Genomic DNA, 21,543 nt, shown 5'->3' on the forward strand with positions numbered 1-21,543 from the left:
TCCATATTGTACTGTATTGTATCATCTTGTTTTATTGTCTAAACTGTTATTGCACTGTTGTACTTTGTGATTGAACTGTTTCATGTTTAAATGGGTGTATTTTGCTTTTTATTTTTAAACTCATTATGTGCACTCCTTTTATGTGGCACCACGTAGCATCCTGGCAGAATGTTGTTTCATTGCGTTATGTACTACACATACAAGGTTGTGATGACTCCATGACCTCCTCCTTGACCTTTATCTCCTCTGGATGCTTTTTATTTGGCATCTGACAGTAATTTTTCTTGATTGTTCAGTGTACATAAGGTCAGGAAAACGGTCCAAATGCCCGCTGCAATTTCATCCAAGGTGTCTAAGGTGACATCTTTAAATTTCTTATTTTGGTTGAGACTCAAACAGATTTGATTTGCAAAGATGAATCAACCACACAATCATCAGAATTTTTGCAAATTAGTTTTAAGTCAATAAAAAATAACTATTTCAGTTTTGTTTTGCAGAACACGTTCCAAAAACATCTCTGGAAGCATCTTTTGAGAGCACGCTTCAGAAACTGGACAGCAGCAGACATTTTGGGCCGAGCCTTGTTACCTTGTCACATCTCATGAGGCCCAGGTAGCGGAGGGACTTGCTGCTCTGAGCGATCTGTGTGGCTCCCTGGTCTGTGATGTCCTTACACCAGCCGGCATCCACAGTCTCTATGGTGCTGCTGTACTGGCCTATGGCTATCAGCGCTGTGGACACAGAAGAGAGATGGGAAGGGGGGGGAGGGGGGAGTGAAATGGAGAGGGAGGGAGCGAGAGAAACAAGGAAAGGTGTTAGTCTGACAACCTTTCTCATGCAAATGCGGCAGCATCATCCTCCCAGAGAGACGCGCAGAAATTCGGCATGAAACCAGGGCAAGTAATCTGGCCAGCTGTGACACACAATTCCTGTGTTTACACAACACCTTGAAAATACACATGCACACACACACACTCACACATGTCGCACACATCCATGCTTGTTCAGACTGCTGCAGGATTCAACCATTAGAGCTTGTCTGGGTGAGAGACTTTCTGTGTGTCTGTTCACTGCTGCTGTCGTACCAAAGTAAAGCGTATCCACCAAAACAAATACCAGTTAGTGTCTGGTGGCTTTCTCACACCAAGCACCATGTGACCATACATACCTCACACACACACACCTTGTTCTTATCGATACTCTCTCAATGTATCTATTTAGCAGAGTACAAATTAAAATGCGCACCTGACAAACAAGATGAGATTAAATCTTCTGTAATCTAGCTCAAATAAAGACGAGGTTTGCTGCATTAACACACAAACACACACAGAGACACAACAATCTCCCCATCAATCTTTAACCCGTCAATCCATGGGCAGATGGAGGAGACCTGCGCTCCACCAGTCGATTGATAGTGCTGCACGGTGATCAATTGGCAGGGCCTGCGCTTTGTTCTCCACTCTCTCACAACCATCACTAATGAGAGTGAGAAGGGAGGAGGAAGAGCGAGGGATGAGAGAAAGATAAAAGGAAGAGGGCAAAGACAGAGTAAGCCTTTGACAGCACCTTCAAATAGTTACTTAGCCCTGATGTTGTTTTCTCATTTGCAGAATCCATTTCACTTTAAACTTTTTCGCAAACAAGCTTGAGAATCAAACATTTCCACTTTAATAAGGAGGCATAAAATTATTTTAACAAACTTTTTCCTGTTGAATCTCTTCCCGTCTCCCTTTATCACTTTTCAAAATACCCCCACATATTAGAGTATCAAATAACATGCAACCAGCAGATTGCTGATGATCCTGCACAGTGGATAGGATCCACTATGCAAGAGTGTGAGTGTGTGTGTGTGTGTGTGTGTACACATGTATACAAGAGTATGCTTACAGTGTGGAGGGGAGCTTATTCCCACAGGGTAAGGGAAATGAATAATCTTATACTTTTTGAATCAACTACATGTATTTAACCCTATTTCCTCCTGTCCAGCTGGAGCGATGTAATGTAGAATCTCCTCTACACACACACACACACACACACACACACATGCATGCATGCATATACAAGCACAAAATCCTCTGTATGTAACATATGTAATATATAGCTTTGGGCACTTGGAGTGCTCCACATGTGGTTCCTTTTGTACTCCAGTATGCTCTTGGATGTCATGCATAATGGCACATTATGGCTAAGCAGGCAGTAACGTGGCTTTGAAGTTACACAATGTTTAATGTAAAACGGCACATGGGGAAGAAGCTCCAACAGGCCAGATGGGTTAATGGCAGTCGTAATAGCCATGTTTTTTCTGGGTTTTTTTTCTGTTTCTTTTTTTTTTTTTTATGACTGGTTACCCCGAAAATATTCTAAAAATGGAGACACCTCTACTTTACTTGTTATGTCCAATCACATGATCTCAAAATTCAATTACCTGGACTTGGACCTCATGTCTGATTTTAAGATGCACATATTGCTGCTGTTAAAAGCCCCTTGCAGAGAGTTTGGTGTTTTTTAAGGGCAGAAAGAGATCAAATATGAAAGGAGAGCTTCATAGTTAACTGAACCAAATGACAGAACCCCCTCTACTTCCCCCTCACCAACTCTGAACCCCAGTTTCTTCCCCTTCAGCTTAACTTATTTCAACCTGACGAAAGTGAGGGTGATGGAAGCAGCCAGGTGCCTTCCATAGTGAATGTATAAGAAGCACAAGTGAATACATTGTCCATGCATTTCCTGATGATTGTGCTACACTCACAAAACCTTCCTAATCTGAATTATTCAATTACAGACTTGAAAAAAAAAACCCATAAAAACATGGCAGTTTGATGGTAGCTGCAAGGACAAAAAGAAGAGCTGATAATCATAAACATTTTGTTAAGCTCTCAAGTTGATAAACTGGAGATTCAGATAATGCCTTTGTCAGAATGAAGCCAAGTGTGAGGCTGTTTAGACTTGTTTAGTACTGAATCAACAAGTTCATCTGGTCGCCATTACAGACTAATGTCCATGTATGTGCTCTGCTTCTCTCCCTCTTCCTTTGATCCTTTATCAGGGGACTGTAAACTCAAGCTGCTGCCGGTGGCAAATGGAAATCGTTGGCTACTTTTGCAAAGGAAAGGAGCTTTCTGAGAAAACCTTTTAACTAAAGTCGAACAGTTCTGTTCACCTTGTCAAAGACAGAGAGTGCAGTTTGAGCTCAGTGCTTTTGTTTTACAAGATACTGGTGCAGCACACAAAGAAAAATATGTGAAGAGGTGTTTTATTCATGTAGAAAACACTACAATCACACTATTATTTTGTATGAGTGAAAATGCATTCTTCTCGTTATGAAACCATGGAACTCTAAGAGAGAGAAACAAAAATGAGAGCATCTGTGCATAGTTACGTGTAAATAGATACAGATTCATACATCGCAATACGCTGCTAGTGAAATTTTAGTGGAATCTAAAATAATGTAATAAAGTAAATTCATTTGAAAAAAATAGAGCGCATGAGCACAGACAAGTATTACACAAATGAAAAAAAGCATGCTCTTTCAAACAGAGCTCTTCTATTTTTTTTTTTTTTTGATGCATTTGGATAGTATAAAACACTATACTAATAAGGATGCACAAGCGATGTGTTACAGAATCTGCCATTTGTTAGAGTAGTATTCCCTTGCGAGTTGACATTTGTCTGCCATGTTAAGTACTGAGCGTGCGAGAAGTTTTGCAAGAGCTAAATCTTTGTGTAGTAAAAGGACTCGCAGCATAGCAGCATACAGCATAGTACTGTGATGAAGGCATGTCCACTGGAAAGGTCAACAAATTAAAGCCACATGCAAGGTAGCAAACCCTAAATTTCCTACACACAGACAATGCTAGACTCAGTTGTATATACAATATGCTGAAGGCTCGAGGTGGTGACTTAAACTGATTAATATTTCTGTGCTAATTCTGACGTAAATGACGTTCAAATAAAATTAGAAATCTCAGTTCCATTGTTAAGGTAGTTGCAATTAAGTGACAATTACATTGCTTGAAATTTAAGTAAAAAAAAAAAAAAAGCTCAAATATATGGTTTTCAAAAACTTTTGACTGGCAGTGTATAAAGGACCATAGGAGCAGGAAATTGTCTTTCCTGACTGATAATGATTTTCTGTCTGAGAAATAGATGAAGCGATATGCAAGAGAAGTTAAGGTGAAAAAGAGGTGGAAGAGTCAGAGGAGGAAAGAGGGGGGAAAATCCCATTCTGGCAGCAAGAGCTGTGACTGAGGGGTGACTACACACTCACAGGCGGTAATGAGGACACACTCTGCTGCCCTGCCTGAAAATGGCTTTAGGATCTAGCTCTGTGTGTGTGTGTGTGTGTGTACACTCCACCTTTAGTGTGTAAAGAAGCAGAGAAAAACAGAGATTGACCCTAAATCCTGGATATCATTCATTTCAAGCACGTCACATTTCATCTATCTTTGACCAGATCTGTCATTTGTGGATAAAACTATGTCATCATACAGGAAACAGCATTTAAAACCAACTGCTTCACTTTACTTAAGCATCTCCTGGGATTTAGGCCAACATATTGTCTTGTCCATCAATTACCAAAGCGCAAATCAATCAACAGATCATTATAAAGAGTGTCATGGAACATTTAGTGCCTAGGAGAATGGTATCCCTTTATCAAAACCACAGTTTGCAACCACTAGTGGCAGTATGCCTTAGAATTCTGTCACTAAGACCTTCCCAGATATTAGAATTATAGTTTAAGGCACTACTCATCGCTTTCAGTTTGAACCAAGGTGACAAATGTTGAGCAAAGGTGAATAACCAAGCAAAAACCCTAAATCTTTGGTGTTCCATTAACTCCTATATTACCTCCAGACTGAGATTCATAACCTATTACTTTCCCATATCAGGCACAAGCTCTTATCAAACACCATAAATAGTGGATTTATCCAAACATAGGAGCGGTTCTGGGCTAAGGTAACCACACTCCTGAGAGCGGGGTCAGGAGTTGGTCAATCCTGTGATGACCGCAACGTGAGAAGAAACCTTACTTAATCAGCTTATTCTCCTATCTCTATACCTGACCCCCAGAGCTACAGGGGTTAAGCATCTTTTACAGGCTTATTAGATATTCACTTATTACATTCTCCTAAATGATGGTGTGCCATTACTGCTGTCTTATTGCTCTGAAGCCATCCCCATGCCTGTCTGTTGTAACCTTATACACCATATTTTAGCTGCTGATGAAGACAGACTGCTTACCAAAGAAGTGATGGTATAAGGTAAAGATTTACAGTGAGTCATTGTGTGTGCGTAGATTGTGTGTGTGTATAAATATGGCAGCAGGGACAACAGGAAAAAAAAAAAGGCTTATTATAGCTGATGTATTCCAGAGAGCGCAACTGTCACGTCTAATGTGAAAGATATTGACTCGGTCCTTTGTGCTGTGTTTAAAAACTTGGCCTCGGCTTTGCCCTCTCTACTGTGCTGCTGTGCACCCAAAACCAAAAGAAAACTCCTTTCCACATTTCATTCTTTTAAGTTGTTGAAATTCCAACGGATGCAAAAGCGAGTATCGCAGTCTGCATTTTCTCCTCACATTTTCTCCAACACTCTTACTCCCAACAGTGACATGCATTTTGTAATACTTCTAATAAGAAGTATTAAATGCCAATAGCGTTGCAAGCCTCGCTGATACACCTTTCATGCTATAATTAGGGTTGGGCAACTGGACGATGTAGACGGGTGAGACAACATAAATATGACACATGCTATCTGAGATTTTACAGTGTCGTTTATACAGTACTAATTGCTATACTTTTCATATCTCCTGATGTATTAGGGCACAGTGCTAAATGTCACAAATCAATTATCAGCACTGCTTTGTGGCTTTGGTTTATACAAAGCTGGCATTAAGGTATTAATGTGTATTAGAACACCTAATGTGTCAAGATGCAGGATTAACCAAAAACAGAAATTCTTGTCTAATTATCTCATCCATGAAATGTTTCTCAATTTGTTTCACACCCAAAAATGTACATACTGTGCAGTAGAGGACTTGAATTTACATTCTGGGTTCAGTTCTCTGTGAGCCAGTATGTATACACACTTACATGTACATGTCTTTCCGAGTGTGTGCTTAACATGACATTGATTTGTGTACCGGATGTAAACATGAGCAGAACTGGTACAAAGCACGGGAGTGTGTTTACACGTGTGCAAACATGCATGAGCACACATACATCATACGAGAGAAAAAATGCTGTAAGGCAACCCGGTGACCTCCATGAGCACCATGTGAACGTCACTTAACTCCTTTGATGCCTGTTCGACCTGGCCAAGCATCTGATTGATTAACACACTATGCTCATCTTCAAAGTACCCAGACGAACTGTCTGAGGTCACACAGAGAGCCAAAACTAATGCAGTAAACAGCATACCAAATAAAGCACTTGAAGCACACGCTGGAGGGAGACTGTTGCTTTAGCCCGTGGTGAGATGAGAATTAACCAAATTAAAATCTGTGAGAACCAGAAGGAAGGCATGCAGACAATCCCTCTATTTAGATGGGAAAAAACTCTCAGTTCTATCTTCTGAGCAAGATTTTAAAAATCTGCACATATAAAGACAAAGAAAGAGGGCAAAGAGAAAATGAGAGAGGCAGAGGTTCTACGAGGTGACGTTCTTTGCCCTGACATTTTGAGCTAACGCAATCAAAGGCCAAGGGAACTGAAATGAGCCAGGCTTGGCAGAGAGACACAGGAGAGAGGAGGAACAGATTGAGTGCGACACAAGAAGGGGGAGAGCACTTTATGGTGGGACATGCTCGATCTGGGAAATTAATTAGCCAGAGGGCAGGGAGAAGGCAGTGTGTCTAGTTGTGTGTGTGTGTGTGTGAGCACTGAGGGCATGGGCATTTTCCCAATCAGCCTCTGATCTGATGTAAACCAGCTGACACATACCATTTTGTGGCAGTGTGTGCTTGTATGGTTTTATGTGCATTTTGGGCATGTGTGTGTATGTGTGTGTGTGTGTGTGTGTGTGTGTGTGTGTGAGAGAGAGAGAGAGAGAGAGAGAAAGAAAGGCAGAGAAAAATGGAGGCAATCAGCAGACCCCAAAATGTTTAAGTGGTGAGGTAAAGACAGTACAACAAAAAAAGTGACTTTAATGTCTTATGGTGGTCTATCATCTGAAAATAGTACACCTAAACACACACGTACACGCGCACAGACTGTTTCAGTAGTTGGTGTGTGATAACCTTGGTGAGGGGATGTGAAGTTTGGAGAGGAAGATTGGAAAGGTGAGTGAGTGACAGCGTAAGAGAGAGATAGAGAGGAAGAGTGATGGGCAAGGACAGATAGACAGAGTGAAGGGGTGATAAGGAGAGATGGAACTATCACAGAGGTGACCTACAACAGGCTTTCCTTCACAGCAGAGAACAAGCACTCGTCACCGATTCACACACACACACACATCAATGGGACACTTAACAGGTTGGCATTATTCATTAGGACTCAATTTGGTCGGACATACTACAGTCTAAGATAAGAGCAGTAAATTCTCTGCAATTAAAAGAGAATTTAATACGTTTGGAGAACGAGTTCCAACTGGATGTACTCACTCAAACACTTTTAAGAACTTTAAATACTTCTACCCCTTATTATGATTTTATGTCAAGGGTGCACAGTTCTAATATCCATGTGCCCTTATTAGATTTACATCCAGTGTCAACACTGTGCAGTGCAAGAAGGATTGTGCCATGTGTGTAACGAAGACGACTGAAAAGGTGTGGACGTCGTGGTGAAACAGAATACTGGTATTCAGCGTGTCTCACTTCTATGCAGGGGATAGAAGTGAGACACGCTCCAGATGTATGAAGGGTGCATTATTTAAAAGAGAAACTTTTGGAAAGATAAATGGTTTGATGGTAAATGGTCAAAAAGGTTTTAAATAAAGAATGTAACCTCTGTGGGCCTGTCAGGAGTTTTGATGCTGTTTAGACAGATTAGATTTATTTTTTTGGCAGGACGGTCAGGTTTTGTGGGATTTTTGCGGCCCTGACACTTTCACCGTATTGTATTTTGTTGTGTCAAGTTGTGCTGTTATACCTACCTCCTGCTGTCATTATTTTCAAAAAAAATCTGAAAATGATCCACAAAACAAAGCTTTTTTTTCAATACAAGCACCAGATTTTTGTCACAACACAGACCGTTTTTTTTTTTGAATGTTGAAAGATTTTTCTTCCACCGTTTCATCATTCCTCCTCTCACACAGTAAGAGGTATTCTCGTGCATAGTTCAGTTTGGGTTGTGGGTTATAGTGATTCATGGTTTCGGGAGAGTTTGTCTATGCTTTGATTGATTAAAAAGATCTCTCTGTTAATAAAAATGCAACACAATTGTTGTCATGTAAGAACGACATTGCACAGAGGTAAGACTCCAAATCTTCTGTTTAACATGTTGAACGAGGCAGCTCTGGGGTCCAGGTTTATAAATACAAAGTGATTCCTATAAAAGGAGCCATTATCTGCGATTAAGTCTGTGTGTATTCTTCAGTGTACAATTTGTGTGGAAATAGCGTATTTTATACCTTCATACTTCTTCAAAGACAACATCAACAAGTAGAAAATAGATTCAATGCACACACAAACTGAGGTTCCCATCAGCAGTCAAAGCAGGATATTAAGCTCTATTTCAAACCAACAGCACCTCTGCTCCTACGCACCTCTCCTTTGAGGATATTAATCTCGCCACCTTTTCTCGCTCACTCTCTCTCTCTCTCTCTCTCTCTCTGTCTCTTCCTCCATCACTCTCTCTCGCTCTTTTTCTATTTTGGATTGTGTACAACAGGAAAACTGCTCTCCAATTTTGACATCACAGATGGAGGGGCATAAAGCTTAACAACTTCAATTTGAAATGAGAAGGTGAGTGAGGAGTGGAGAGGAAGCGAAGGGGAAGAACGACAGGGGACGGAGACGAAGACAGACAGCGTCCTCGACACTGAACTGCATGTTGCATGCGTCTGACTGGAATTAACGTAGCGTAGCAATAGTTATAGCTTTGGTTATGGATTACAGCTAATCCTTCAGCAAGGGGAGCAGGTCTTAAAGGTAATTACACGCTACTATTGGATCCAGACCCCAGAAATGGGCCTCTCTTACATCATGCTTATTAAGATCCAGAAGGAAACTGGCTGCTCTTGCATACTGCTTCGACAGAGTACAGGTTAACATGCCATGGCATTCTCTGCCAATGTTAATATTATTTAAACTTGTCTGGCAGGTATTTCTTTTAGTTTTATGATTGAAAGAAGAAAAACACGGCAGAAGGATAGAAAAAAAAATATCTCTGTATGCATGTATAAACACTGTGACTAGAAATTAATTTAGTGATCATCAAAAAACTAAACAGAGAGCTAACTGAAGCAGCAGTCATTACCAACACTGACAGACAGGAAGATGGTGACATCCACATCCATGGACAGTTTTTCGTCCTTTTAATTTTAGCTGTTTGCCATGCCTGCACTTCATTCTTTTACCCTTCCCCTCTCAAAATACCCCTGAGACTCTGTCAAATACACACAGTCAGTTCTCCAAGTGCCGCTAAGTCTGTTTCTTCGCCTTATCTCGAGTCTTTAACAGTCCACTTTGTCCGCTTTAACCCAGCGGGAATCATTAACCAGACACACACTTCCTCTTCCCCTGCCCCTGACAAAACCCTCCAAAGTGCTATGATCACAAGACTCTGTGTGTGTATGTGTGTGTGGTTTCATCTGTGTGTTAATTAGGGGTCTACTTATCCCCTGAAACAACCCTAAAACAAATGACCCAATACCAATTAGTTACACAACAATTAGGTTAGTAGACCGTTAATAACAGGCGTACTCTGCTAAGGAAAGGCTTGAGTTTCTTCCCTGAACCCTAAAACCAATAAGAATAGTAACAGAAAATATGACCTTGACACAGCAGACATGAATCTGCAGCCTGATAGGCGCTGGGACCAGTTAAAATCTTGTCTTGTCAGGAAACAACACTATGTATAATACCACGCCATGTAGGGTAAGTCTTCCTTTTGTTCCAGCAAACTGAATTATAAGGTCTTGTCTCAGCTCTGAGCTTAAAAAAGATTAACCTAAATTTCTATTTGACCACTCATGTCAAATACAACCAACCCTAAACCCACAGAAAAACCCTAAAAGCACAGGCAAAATTTCCTAAGCTTAAAGGATTTTTTTTACATAAATTTTCACTTCTTTATGGGATGATCAGTCTGAAATTAGGCACATCATTACAGACACTGACATTTAACTTGAAGTATGTGATTCCTGTAATAATTCCATCTTGTTGTAACTAGTTTTATTTTTATGTTTATTTAAAGACAGTGGTGTTGGCCCTACGCCCTCAGTTTGACATAATGTGTTGGCAAGTCAACACTGGGAAAGGAGAAAAAATAATAACATTTTTTGAGTGAGAGTATACAGTATACAAGATAACATAAAACAAGCTGATCAGAGAGTATCAATTTAAAACTGTCACCGTGTGGAACATTGAACAGTTTTTTTGTTCAGAATAGAAAAAAAAATGGGGGGGCAGAAAAAAGTATTACGTATTTCCATTAAAACGTGGCATTTGTGTCTGAAAAGAAAACATCTGACATTCAACATGCTCTTTTCTCCTCCTATCGCTCTGTGTTTGTCCCGCTTTGGTCTCTTTTACACAAAGTCCTAATGGCTCATGAGTCTGTGTAACAGCACTTAGTCAGGTCTCACCAAAAGCTCTTTAGCAAAGTTTAAAGCTCCTGTGATGTTTTCTGATCAATACCTGGCCATAACTCAGATCATACGTCTGGTGCCATTACTGTATGCACCTCACACTCTTAACCAAAGTGCACTGATACACACACACTTACACACATGTACATTTTCATGAGCTTAGACAGTACTTTAGATCAATACCTGGCTATAGATCAAACACCTTTTTCAGTTTATGGCTAACCTTTCCCAAGGCTCATTTCAGACGCACACCAAATAACTCATGTCTTACTTGAGACCGCTGCTTTGACTGCGTCTATGAAATTGATAAGTGCTCTTAAATGCAAAATGACAGTTTAAGAACCTTGTTTTTGTACCACAGTGTAGTCAGGATGTCTCATAAAAACACAAAGCACTTCTCTCCAGGAGGTAACTTCATAGTCAGTGCCAGAGAGAGAAATGCACAACAGGCCAAATGTGCAACTAAAGACTCGAAACAGTGTGAGGGTTGTTCTAAAGGATATTTTAAAGTGACATATTTTGTCATTGGAGGGAACTCACTCCAACGAAATTCGTGCTCTGCATTTAACCCACCCAAGTGACGTGCACACACACACAGCAAACCCGGGGCAGTGGGCGACCGCGTGCAGCGCCCGGGGAGCAGTGGGGGTTAGGTACCTTGCTCAAGGGTACCTCAGCCATGGACACCGGTACGGGGAATCGAACCAGCGATCCACCGGTTACGGGTCCGACACCCTAACCGCTGATCCACGACTGCCCCGTTGTAACAAGAGAAATGGTGTGCTGAGAAACTATTTTCCCCTCATATTTTTCATTATATGCAGAATTCAAGAAATAGATGAGTTTGTTTTGCCACAAATATTTCATCTCCCTGAACATTATTGACTTTAAAATGCTCCTGAATTTTTAAGGACCCCACTGACAGCTGTGACAAGGGTATTTTAATTTAGCCTAAATAAAATCAACCAAGAATCTTACTGAGGAAAACTTTAAAAAAATGAAAATTAACATTTTGTTATTCATATATCATCTAAGAGTCTGCCTCAGCAAACAGGAAGGATGTTTCTGTTTTTAGTTGCTTTCTCTAACACTTGGGCCTTTAGATTATGTTCATTATTTCAGCTACTCCACCAGCTCCTCAGTCCCACAAACTGCTCAACTATCAAGCCTCTCATCTACCTGCTCTGAACACAAGCTATTCCTCCACCCTTTCTCTTACATGAGAATGTGTCTTGAGTGTTTTCCCATCATCTGTTCCTTTCCTTTTTCGCCTGCTTTGCTCATCATCTCATTCCTTACTCATCTCCTTTCTCTCACCCTACCAGCTCCTTTCCTCTCTCATTTCTGCCCATTTTTCTTCCTACCTCACTCGAATGTTTGCTTTACACCCCCCCCCCCGGTCTGTCTTCTCCTCCTCCTTATCCTCTCTAAAGGATGTTCCTGTGTTCAGGGTCACTGTCACCCCCTCAGTAGCACTGTTGACCTTTAACCTGTTTAAGACTGGGGTCACCGTCTGTCGCCACGGTGTTTAACATCCCCGTGGGAGGCCATCCATGTACATGGGGATAGTGTACAATTCAAACATGCACATACACATTATTTAGAATGTCAGAGGCTTTCCATGTTGACCTTTTGCATTCAGTTTTTTATCTTCCACTCAGGTTAGGAGTCGAGGCAGACAATAGTCACAGTATCCTGCAAACCACCCCCACTGTTTGCTTCAACACCACTCACTCATTCTTTTATCCAAGTGTGCTCCATGAACATTTCATTTTTATCCTTCCTCCCCTAATGCCCTCCCTTCTTCCCTGTCTCCTAATGGCTTGAAGAGGTCTCTTTCTCTTTAAAGGTTTGTGACTCTGTGACTTTCAGCTGCATACTATTGAGTTACACTGTGGCTGTCACTGCTGTGCTGCTTTTGTTTCATGGCCAGGGTGGTCTTTGAATGTGTCATTACATGCACTTCTTCCAGTATGCATGTATGTGTATGTGTGTGAATGTGTGTGTGTGTGTGTGTGTGTGTGTGTGTGTGTAGGGGTGTAGTATGTCCCTACTTATTTTTTAGGGGTGTCCATGTATATTTACACTCGGCTCTGGGAACGTATGCATGTTTCCAGAGGGAGTGGGTGAGTCCAGGGAGGCCAAACACTAAATGGGCAAATGATACAAGTCCTGCACTCCTCCTCCATAAATTACCAGCTCATTACAGTAATGCAGCCCATTTAGTATAGGAAGGGGGGGAGAGGGAGATGTAAGAAAGGGTTGCAGAAAATACGGTGTTTGAGGGTAGCACAATCCATACGGGGTACAACAGATGTACCATAAATGTCGAGCAAGAAAATGGGGTGAGGACGGGGGGGTGCTGGAAAATAGGGAGGAAGGAAACAGGAGGAGAGTGAGGAAGGAATAACAGCAGGGGAGGATGAGGAGGAGGAGGAAAAGACAGAGCGTTTGCTGTGATGTGTTTAAGGAGCTTTTCAATCTCAACAGAAGTGCTTTTCATTACGTTAAAATCTATCATCTATGCTGCTGCAGGAAAAAAAACAATGGGGAAATATTAATATAGATAGTGGCTACTGTAGGAGACAGAGATATAGACCCGGACAGAGCGAGCGAGAGGAAGAGTGAGAGAGAGAGCAGGAGGAGGAGGAGAGAGCGAGAGAATGGGATGAGATGTAACAGTTGTAATTGAATAGTGAACTAGAGAGGGCCTGAGTGCAAGCACTGATTAATACAATTCAAATTGATTGTCTCCTAGTAGCTGTGAGAACATCTCATTCTGACTTTCATATTTGAATGTTCAGCATGTTCTCTGTGTGCATGAGTGCACGTTAGTGTGTGTGTGTAAGAGAGAGCAGTTCTGAGGGGTAGGGAGATGGAGAGTGCCCTCTAGTGCTTACTGTTTCTTTTACCCCCCCAACCCCCAATTTGGTCATACACTATTTAGACAAAGTATCCAGACACTTCTTTATGGGGCTGTTATTCAGGGGTTGGACTTGGCCCCTTACTTCCACTGAAGGGAAATCTTAATGCTTCAGCATACCAAGACATTTTTGACAATGCTGTGCTTCCAACTTTGTGGCAACAGTTTGGGGAAGGCCCTTTTCTATTCCAGCATGACTGTGTCCCTGTGCACAAAACAAAGTCCATAAAGACATGGCTGGATGAGTTTGGTGTGGAAGAACTCGACTGGCCCACACAGAACCCTGACCTCAAGTCCATCGAACACTTTGGGATGAACTGGAGCAGAGATTACAAATCAGGCCTTTTTATCCAACATCAGTGTCTGACCTCACAAATTCCCTACTGCATGAACGGGCAAAAATTCCCACAGAAACTCTCCCAAATCTTGCAGAAAAGCCTTCTCAGAAGAGTGGAAGCTGTTATAGCTGCAAAGCTCTCTGTGCATTCAGAATGTGATGGCATTAAAGTCCCTGTTAATGTCCCAATACTTCTGTCTATACAGAGTATTTGTGTTCAGTGTAAAAAACAAATCTTACTCAGAACTGAAAAGGACCCACTCAAAATATCCCATCATTGCAGATGAGCAGTGGTGTGCTCTGCTTACTGCCAATCAGGAAGAAATGTACATCCACATCAGGAAATAATCTCTCAAAAACACATCTCGCAATCTTTATTTTCAGATTGATGATTTATTTTTTTTTGGCATGCTTTTAATGGATGGAACAGCAGCTAATTTCAGACTGAAACTGACAACAAGAATATTGGCTATTCAAACTGGTGAAAATGTTTTGTATATGTAGACAGTAATCAACATGCTTTAAATTACACCATTTTCCTCCTATCTTTATCCCTCTGTCTATTTCTCAATATAGTTAGTACAGAAGAAACGGTGTGGGAGAGCAAAGATAGCTGTGTGAAAAGTCGCATTCCTTTGGCACCTCAGGAGTATTGGAGAAGGATTTATAGTTGGGGTGTGAAACAATCCTTCACGTTAGCAAGTCAGGGCCCTGCGTTCAATTAGCAGTAACTTGTGTCTTACACTGCCTATGAGCCAGAAAATTCCCCTCTCACTTTGTGAACACAACAAGCGAAAGCTTCTCTATTAAGAACCCTACAATCCATTGCTATTCTACCTGCTTGCCAATAGTGGGCGGCCATTTAGACACCGTCCTGCACCACACCTCTCAGAAACTGTATTAATTCTGCCTAGTACGGCATGTCCTCAAAGCCCCTCATGTAAGGAAGATGATTAGTGGAAAGGGTACAAAGGATAGAGAAACTGTTATAATAGAAGCAGTTTGAAGACAGAGTGAGAAAGACAGAACGAGAGAAAGTGAACCTCTTAATCCCAATCGTAAAGATTCCACTGTGGGAGGAAAAGTTTCTTCCTCCTCCTCCTCTGCATCTTTGTCTCCCTCTGTCTGTCAGCCCATCTTCTTTCTATCACTCAGTGGTGTATTTTTAAGGTCTTGGCCACCAGGTGACCAGATGCATGTCTTCTAATTTCTTCAGGAATTAACAAACTTTAAAAAGTGATAAAATTATTTTACTTTAAATTACCTAGAAGAAATTTTAAGGTGCACCAGGGGCTTTGAAAACTAGATTAGACTGGAGATATCCATGTACTGGATGAAGTGGCCGGGAAGTGTTCGGTACTTTAAATGATCCGCGCTTTAATAGAGAGATTTTGGCCAGTGCAACATGAACTTTACATCTACTTTGCATTAACCCTTTTCCTTAGTTAACTAATTATTGACCAATGCTTTTAGATTAACGCAGAACAAACTAAATTTTCTTTGTTTCCCTTCATTTTTGTGTGTTCATCTCATACTTAATTCTTTTCTTTCTCTCTACCATGTACACACACACACACACACACTTTCCCTTTTTGTGCACTTATTCCCTTATTTGTGGAGCAAAGGAGGGCCAGGTATAGAGAAAAAGGACAGCCAGGCCAGGGGCAATCACTGTATTTTATAGCCACTTCAGACAAGAGGTGGGGACAAAGCCGTCTGTTGTGCTGGACAATAGGAACCTTTTTTCTAATGAGTCTGCTACACTTCAGAATGTTATGTGCAATTTTATTTTCCTTCCCCTGGAAAGCACTTTATGCTTCTGGTTTGAATCATGGAGTGCTTATTATTAATATTATTATTATTATTGTTATAGCACCATGAATTGGGCTTCACTCCACAACCCCTATCTGCCTTGCCTCAAGGCCTAATTCACAAAAATATTGTCCTTATAATATTAGAGCACAAACACACCAATAAAGTTGTGGAGCTGAATGTAATTTGCCCTTGTTGTGCATTTGATTGTAATTATCCATGTGGCAAAGTATAACGCATACGCTGAAATGATAGCTGACAACAGAGAGGAGAACAGCAAAGATCCCCACCAGATAGACTGATAGAGATCGTGGCAAGAGTACACACTCCTAAGCAGCTCATACGAGAAAGCAAGAGGAGACAGAGAGTCAGAAGGGAATGAGATTGAATGAGTAATAGTCTTTCTTCCAGAATGAACTGATGCTAGGGACTTCATATGAGTGAATAGTTACTGTATTGACACATGCACAATAAGGATGATAAATGTGAAGTCATTTTTTTTTATTGTTATTATTTATTATTATAATACCCCATCGAGAAACCCCTTGAAAGTACTTTATTTACCACCAACTCTCTGAAGATGCTTATACGTTCACACTGCGTGTGGCTATTAGCACAAGTGTTTGTGAATTGGACTTTATTTGCAATAAGGCTAATTTGCATAGAAAGAGGCCAATTTTGCACCAAATGTATGAATATTATCTATTTTAAACATGTGCAAATTGCACCTGAGCACCAAGACGCCACACGCTTGGCAACACAGTTAGGGCTTCATTTCACCCTCTGCGACTGCTTTGAGAATTACACGGTTCCTTTCTGTCTTATTTGTGCAGGTTTAGCTGCCACAAAAGCCGCAAAATTCCTTGTGTTCATCCCGTTCGAATATAAATATACTGCGTACTGGTCCAAAATATCCAAAATGCCAAAGTTTTCCACTCACAACCTTCTTTTATATCAAAAGAGACACCTACAGGGAAGAATGAACAGCTACATGTTAAATATATGAGAACATTTGGAGGTTAGATGTCAAGTAGGTACAAACTGTGAGAGGGTACATGGTATTGATCCAGGCAGCTGATCAAACCCCTCATTTACCATGCAGAAACAGAGGAGAGGCCAGTGTTCCATACACATGAATGATTTAGAGACTGCCCTTGTGTTTAGTAGGTGGGAAATGTGCATCTGTGCCTGGAGAAAAAAGAAACAAAGAAGAAGAAGAAGAAGGAACGAGCTACTTATACAACTGCAGTAAATCCTCAAAAAATTTGGACAACCAACAAAAAAATCCAAAATATCTCAACAAACTGTAGGCACCCACAGATGTATACACAAATCTTGAAGACCACATGAAAAAAGAGGTCTTTGAGCTTGTCTAAACAGTTTCAGTCTTTGATCCCTTTTTATACAGAAATCGGCCCCATACTTTTGTGTATAGCTTATCTGGTAATGCAACAAATGCTCTCAGACAAAAACACAAGATTTAACGGTCTAACCCCCCAAACATTTTCTAAATTATAAAAGAGGTAAATCTTGAATTTAATGAATACAACCTTCATCAGTGTGTTTAAGTCCCTAAACCCTCACAACTCTCACCTTCCAATTAAGTACTCTTAACTATTGTGAGTCCTGAAGCTAAGAAAAAACTTAGCTTGTGTAATGTGTGTACTCTGGACCAGTCTGCGATGTTGGATGGATTGCTGCTCAATAGAACTTAATAGCCAATTATGCTGCATGTACGTTAATGGCCCACATTAACTGGCTGGAATATGGGGATGGGAACTAAACTATTTAGTAAAACAATGTTTTGTACCAGTCCAGGGTTGCCCTGCTCTGATGCAGGCAGTTCGGGGAATACATGCAGCCTGCTCATGTGAGGTTGAATCATCCATGAAACCGCAGATGCGGGAATTTAAAAGAGCAAGATCTTCTTGCATTTTCCAGCATCATGTCTCACAGTGCCAAAACGCAGGAGAGAAAATTTCCTGTGCAGTTCTGCAACATGCTGAAATCTTGCACAATCTAGGACCACATTACAATACTTCCATCATGTATTTCTATACTTACACTTCATATTGACATTTTCTAGGATGCTAAAGAGTAGGGGTGGGAATATTGATACAAACTGATTTTGTCATGGGGACACAAATTTTTCTCATAATCAGTTATCAATTTAAAGATCCATCATGGAAGATCTAGAGGTATGTACTGATATCCCTTGCCCCTCACCTTTTCGTGGCACCTAAAAAACACACACAAAAAAAAACTTGAGAGGTCCTCCCTACAGTCAGGTTTTGTTTTGTCCTATCTGGGCTACTGTAGAAACATGATGGACGCCATGGAGGAGGACCCAGTCCCTCTGAAGAAGTAAAAGGCTTATTCTAACCTAACAAAACTAGCACCGATGAAGACATAATCATGAATATAATATTCAAGTTTTGCCCCTACACAATGCAACTTTAAAATAAAGTCTTGAATGAATGCAGTTGCTAGTTGTTCTCTTTTTATCTTATTTTTTTTTCCCCAGTGTGGTGAAAACTTATCCTCTGATGCAAAACTGTCTTGTTATTGTGACTGCCAGGATTTTTCAAATCTCTGTGCCTAAACTTTTCGCAAACCAAAAAATGAATATACTATACATATAAATGCATATGCATATGTAAGATTTCTCTTCACTTTTTTTCATTCAACAGTAACCTTGACAAGGATCTGTTAGCTACAGGTCACCTTGACTGCATTAGTCTCTTTTATCTTTCATGTGAAAATGGCTGACACAAGAGTAAAACCAATCCCATATCAGCATGAAGCACACTCCAGTAAGAGTCTGAAAACTAAAGTATAAAAGCTCGCTTGCATTTTATGACTCTCCCACAGGTGATTATTAAATCCGAAATGAATCTAAATGTTATTTTTCCCATTTGTGAGGGTTGAATTCATTCTGATCCCCCTTCAGGACATCACAGTTCACAGGTAGGGTGCACTTGGCTCAAACAAATTAATATTATTCAATGTATAATGGTTTATTACAACTTTCTGTGATATATTTTCTTCTCTGATGCCTCGAGTGATAAAAACAAAATTACCACAACCTCAGCGTCTGCATTGCTGCTTTGTCAAAGAAAGACAATTAAATCCAAAATTTTTTTCACCTCCATTAAACACCTTTTCAGAAGTTTTCTTCTTTTCTGAATTGATCAGTCTGAATTAATAAAACTTACTAGATTTACTGTCACATGTAAGCAGGGTTCCTTGCCATAGTGCAACTACGAACTCCATCTTGCGTGATTTTGTGTCATAAAGAATAGTGGGATACCCCTCCTAGTAGAGTAAAGCATTTTATATGCTTGCAAGAAGGTTGTAGGTAGGAGAACAAGAGAACAATGGATGTTATAATTGATCTCACTTTCATCAGGGCATTTTAAAGATTGACTGGAGAGAAGACAACACTTACACATCGGGACCACAGGCAAACATTATGGAACCAAACAAACCTCATCAGATAGACTTAGACCTTTCGAACAGGACTTTTATTTTTACATATAAACAAACATTTGTTACATTGAAGCCATCACCACCAGTTTAACCTCCCTGTATTTCATAGTATACTTGCTTTTAAATCTGGAATCTGTGGCGACTTTCCACCAGCAGCGATGCGCTTCACGTCAACCATCAAAGACTTGTTTGCCAGAGCCATAAGGCCATAACAGCAGATGAAGCTAAAGCAAATAAAAGTATCACTAAGCCTACAGTGTCCTAAACACATCGACGGGGTTTGTGTAATTATACTCATTCCAAAAGGGGGAGACCATTCATTTCATTTCATTTCATTTCATTTCATTTCATTACATTTCATTTTTTGAAACTGCTTCAGATTTGGAAAAATAAAATTTTTATTTTTATTTCAATCACTGTTTCACCGCGTGCACTGAAACATTTTTGCAGAAGCAACACAAACTCTGATTATAGCTATTATTTACTCTTTTCGTTGACGCCTCCTCCCACATATTTCTCACACGTGCACGCTCGCGCAGCTGATACCTGCTCATGTGTAAACACAAACACAAAGGTGCCACCCGCCAATATCACCCACACATACACATCCACTGCAGAACCTGTCTCCCTTCACAATCACCTCCACTGCAATTAATCAAAGCTTGTTCTTTTTCTTCCACAAGTTAAATCTGTCACACTTACCTCTCACTCTTTCATCATCCCTTACTTCTTACAGAGCCACGTGGCGGACAATATGAGCCCTGCGGGGGTGGCAATATGACACGACGTCCACAGAAAGTAGCAGCCACGGTTTAAATCATACTGACATGCAGATTTATCACTGTTTAAGTTGTCCAAAGTGTCTCCTCTAGTTCGTGCAGATCTGACTGTGTGAGCTGGTTGGCTTTCCTCAGGGAGGGCCCTAAGTCCCAGGCAAGCTCAGTTCAGTTCTGTTCTGCTCTGCTCAGTTCAGCACACAATCACTGCTAGGAATATACCTACAATAAACGCTAAAACGCACACAGACATAGACAGTTTCACTTTGTAATAACTGATTTCCACTGTCCACACTTTTGAAGGCCAGATTCTTGGACTTGACCCCTAGAAAGAACTGTGACTGTATTTGTTAACTTGATATAAGTATTTGGTGGACACTACTTTGACAAAATACAAGTAACTTGAGTTAATAATACTAGCTAATAAGTTATCAATTTTGGAAAAATATGTATAGAAAATTCAATACAGAGCAATCATTTCTCCTCTCAGTTACACAAAACATGAGAGGTTGTTCAAAGGCAATCTGGAAAATGTAGAGAATTAATAACTTAAACTAAAGGCAAACAAGTAAGTTTTCAATAAAGTGGATACAACAAAAGGATAAATTATAACTCTTTATCATGAAATAACTTCTGGAACGCACCTCTCATCTCAGACCTGTGATACAGAACAGTGTAAGAAGACCCAAGAATGAAATTTTCCTTCACAAATCTTCTTGTCAACTGTGATTTGGAAAGAATTCATCTTTATTAGGTCAATATTAAAATAAAAAAGCTACATTCTGTTCATGTTACCCCCTGGGTGCTTTTCAGTGTCATCTTATATGTTTATACAATATTTCATTTAATAGCTGGCCAGAAACTTTAGTATTACTCAGTAACTGACTGTTCATGGGCTGAAGGGAGGCTTCCAAACTTGACCCTTCAGTCTACCTTTCCTGATTTGTTTTATCCTTTCAATAATATTGCATCTATGGCCTGGTTCATTACCGCGTGTTTCTGCAGTCTGTATTATTAATGGCAACATAATGCAATGACTTTTATGCAGTTTCAAACTGCAAAGAGTTGCAGATGATATTGTTCTTTGTCCCTTGACAATCATGCATAATTCAAGAATGCAGAGCACCTCCTACGAACACACACACACACACAGAACTACAACTTGCTCCAGTGTGATTGCGTGATGAATGTGATGTTAAACTTGATCACACAGGACCCCTGAGAAAGCAACAAAGGTAGGAAAGAAAGGAAAAAAAGAACGATAAAATGATACTATGTTATGTCTGCTGCAAAGTAAGTCAAGGGTGGCTTTGATTGAGAAGATTTATAAATTCTCACTCAAAGCAAATTTTGAATGAGAATGTTGTTTATTGGTTAACTGGTTCTTAAGCTCCCACTTTCCCATGGTTTGCTCAATCCATGTCAATTTGAAAATGTCAGTGATGAGAAGCATTCAT

General features: G+C 40.4%; 1 protein-coding gene across 1 annotated transcript in view; it reads right to left on the reverse strand.

Annotated features, from left to right (window-relative positions):
• Positions 1 to 21,543, reverse strand: part of fbxl17 (F-box and leucine-rich repeat protein 17) — a 200,032-nt gene that overhangs the window by 17,775 nt on the left and 160,714 nt on the right. Inside the window, exon 10 of the mRNA XM_046387748.1 lies at positions 589 to 731. Coding sequence (XP_046243704.1) covers positions 589 to 731 — 143 coding nt within the window. The remainder of the gene's footprint in view (positions 1 to 588; positions 732 to 21,543) is intronic.

The sequence above is a fragment of the Scatophagus argus genome, chromosome 4 (genome assembly GCF_020382885.2).
Source record: "Scatophagus argus isolate fScaArg1 chromosome 4, fScaArg1.pri, whole genome shotgun sequence".
NCBI lineage: Eukaryota > Metazoa > Chordata > Actinopteri > Scatophagidae > Scatophagus > Scatophagus argus.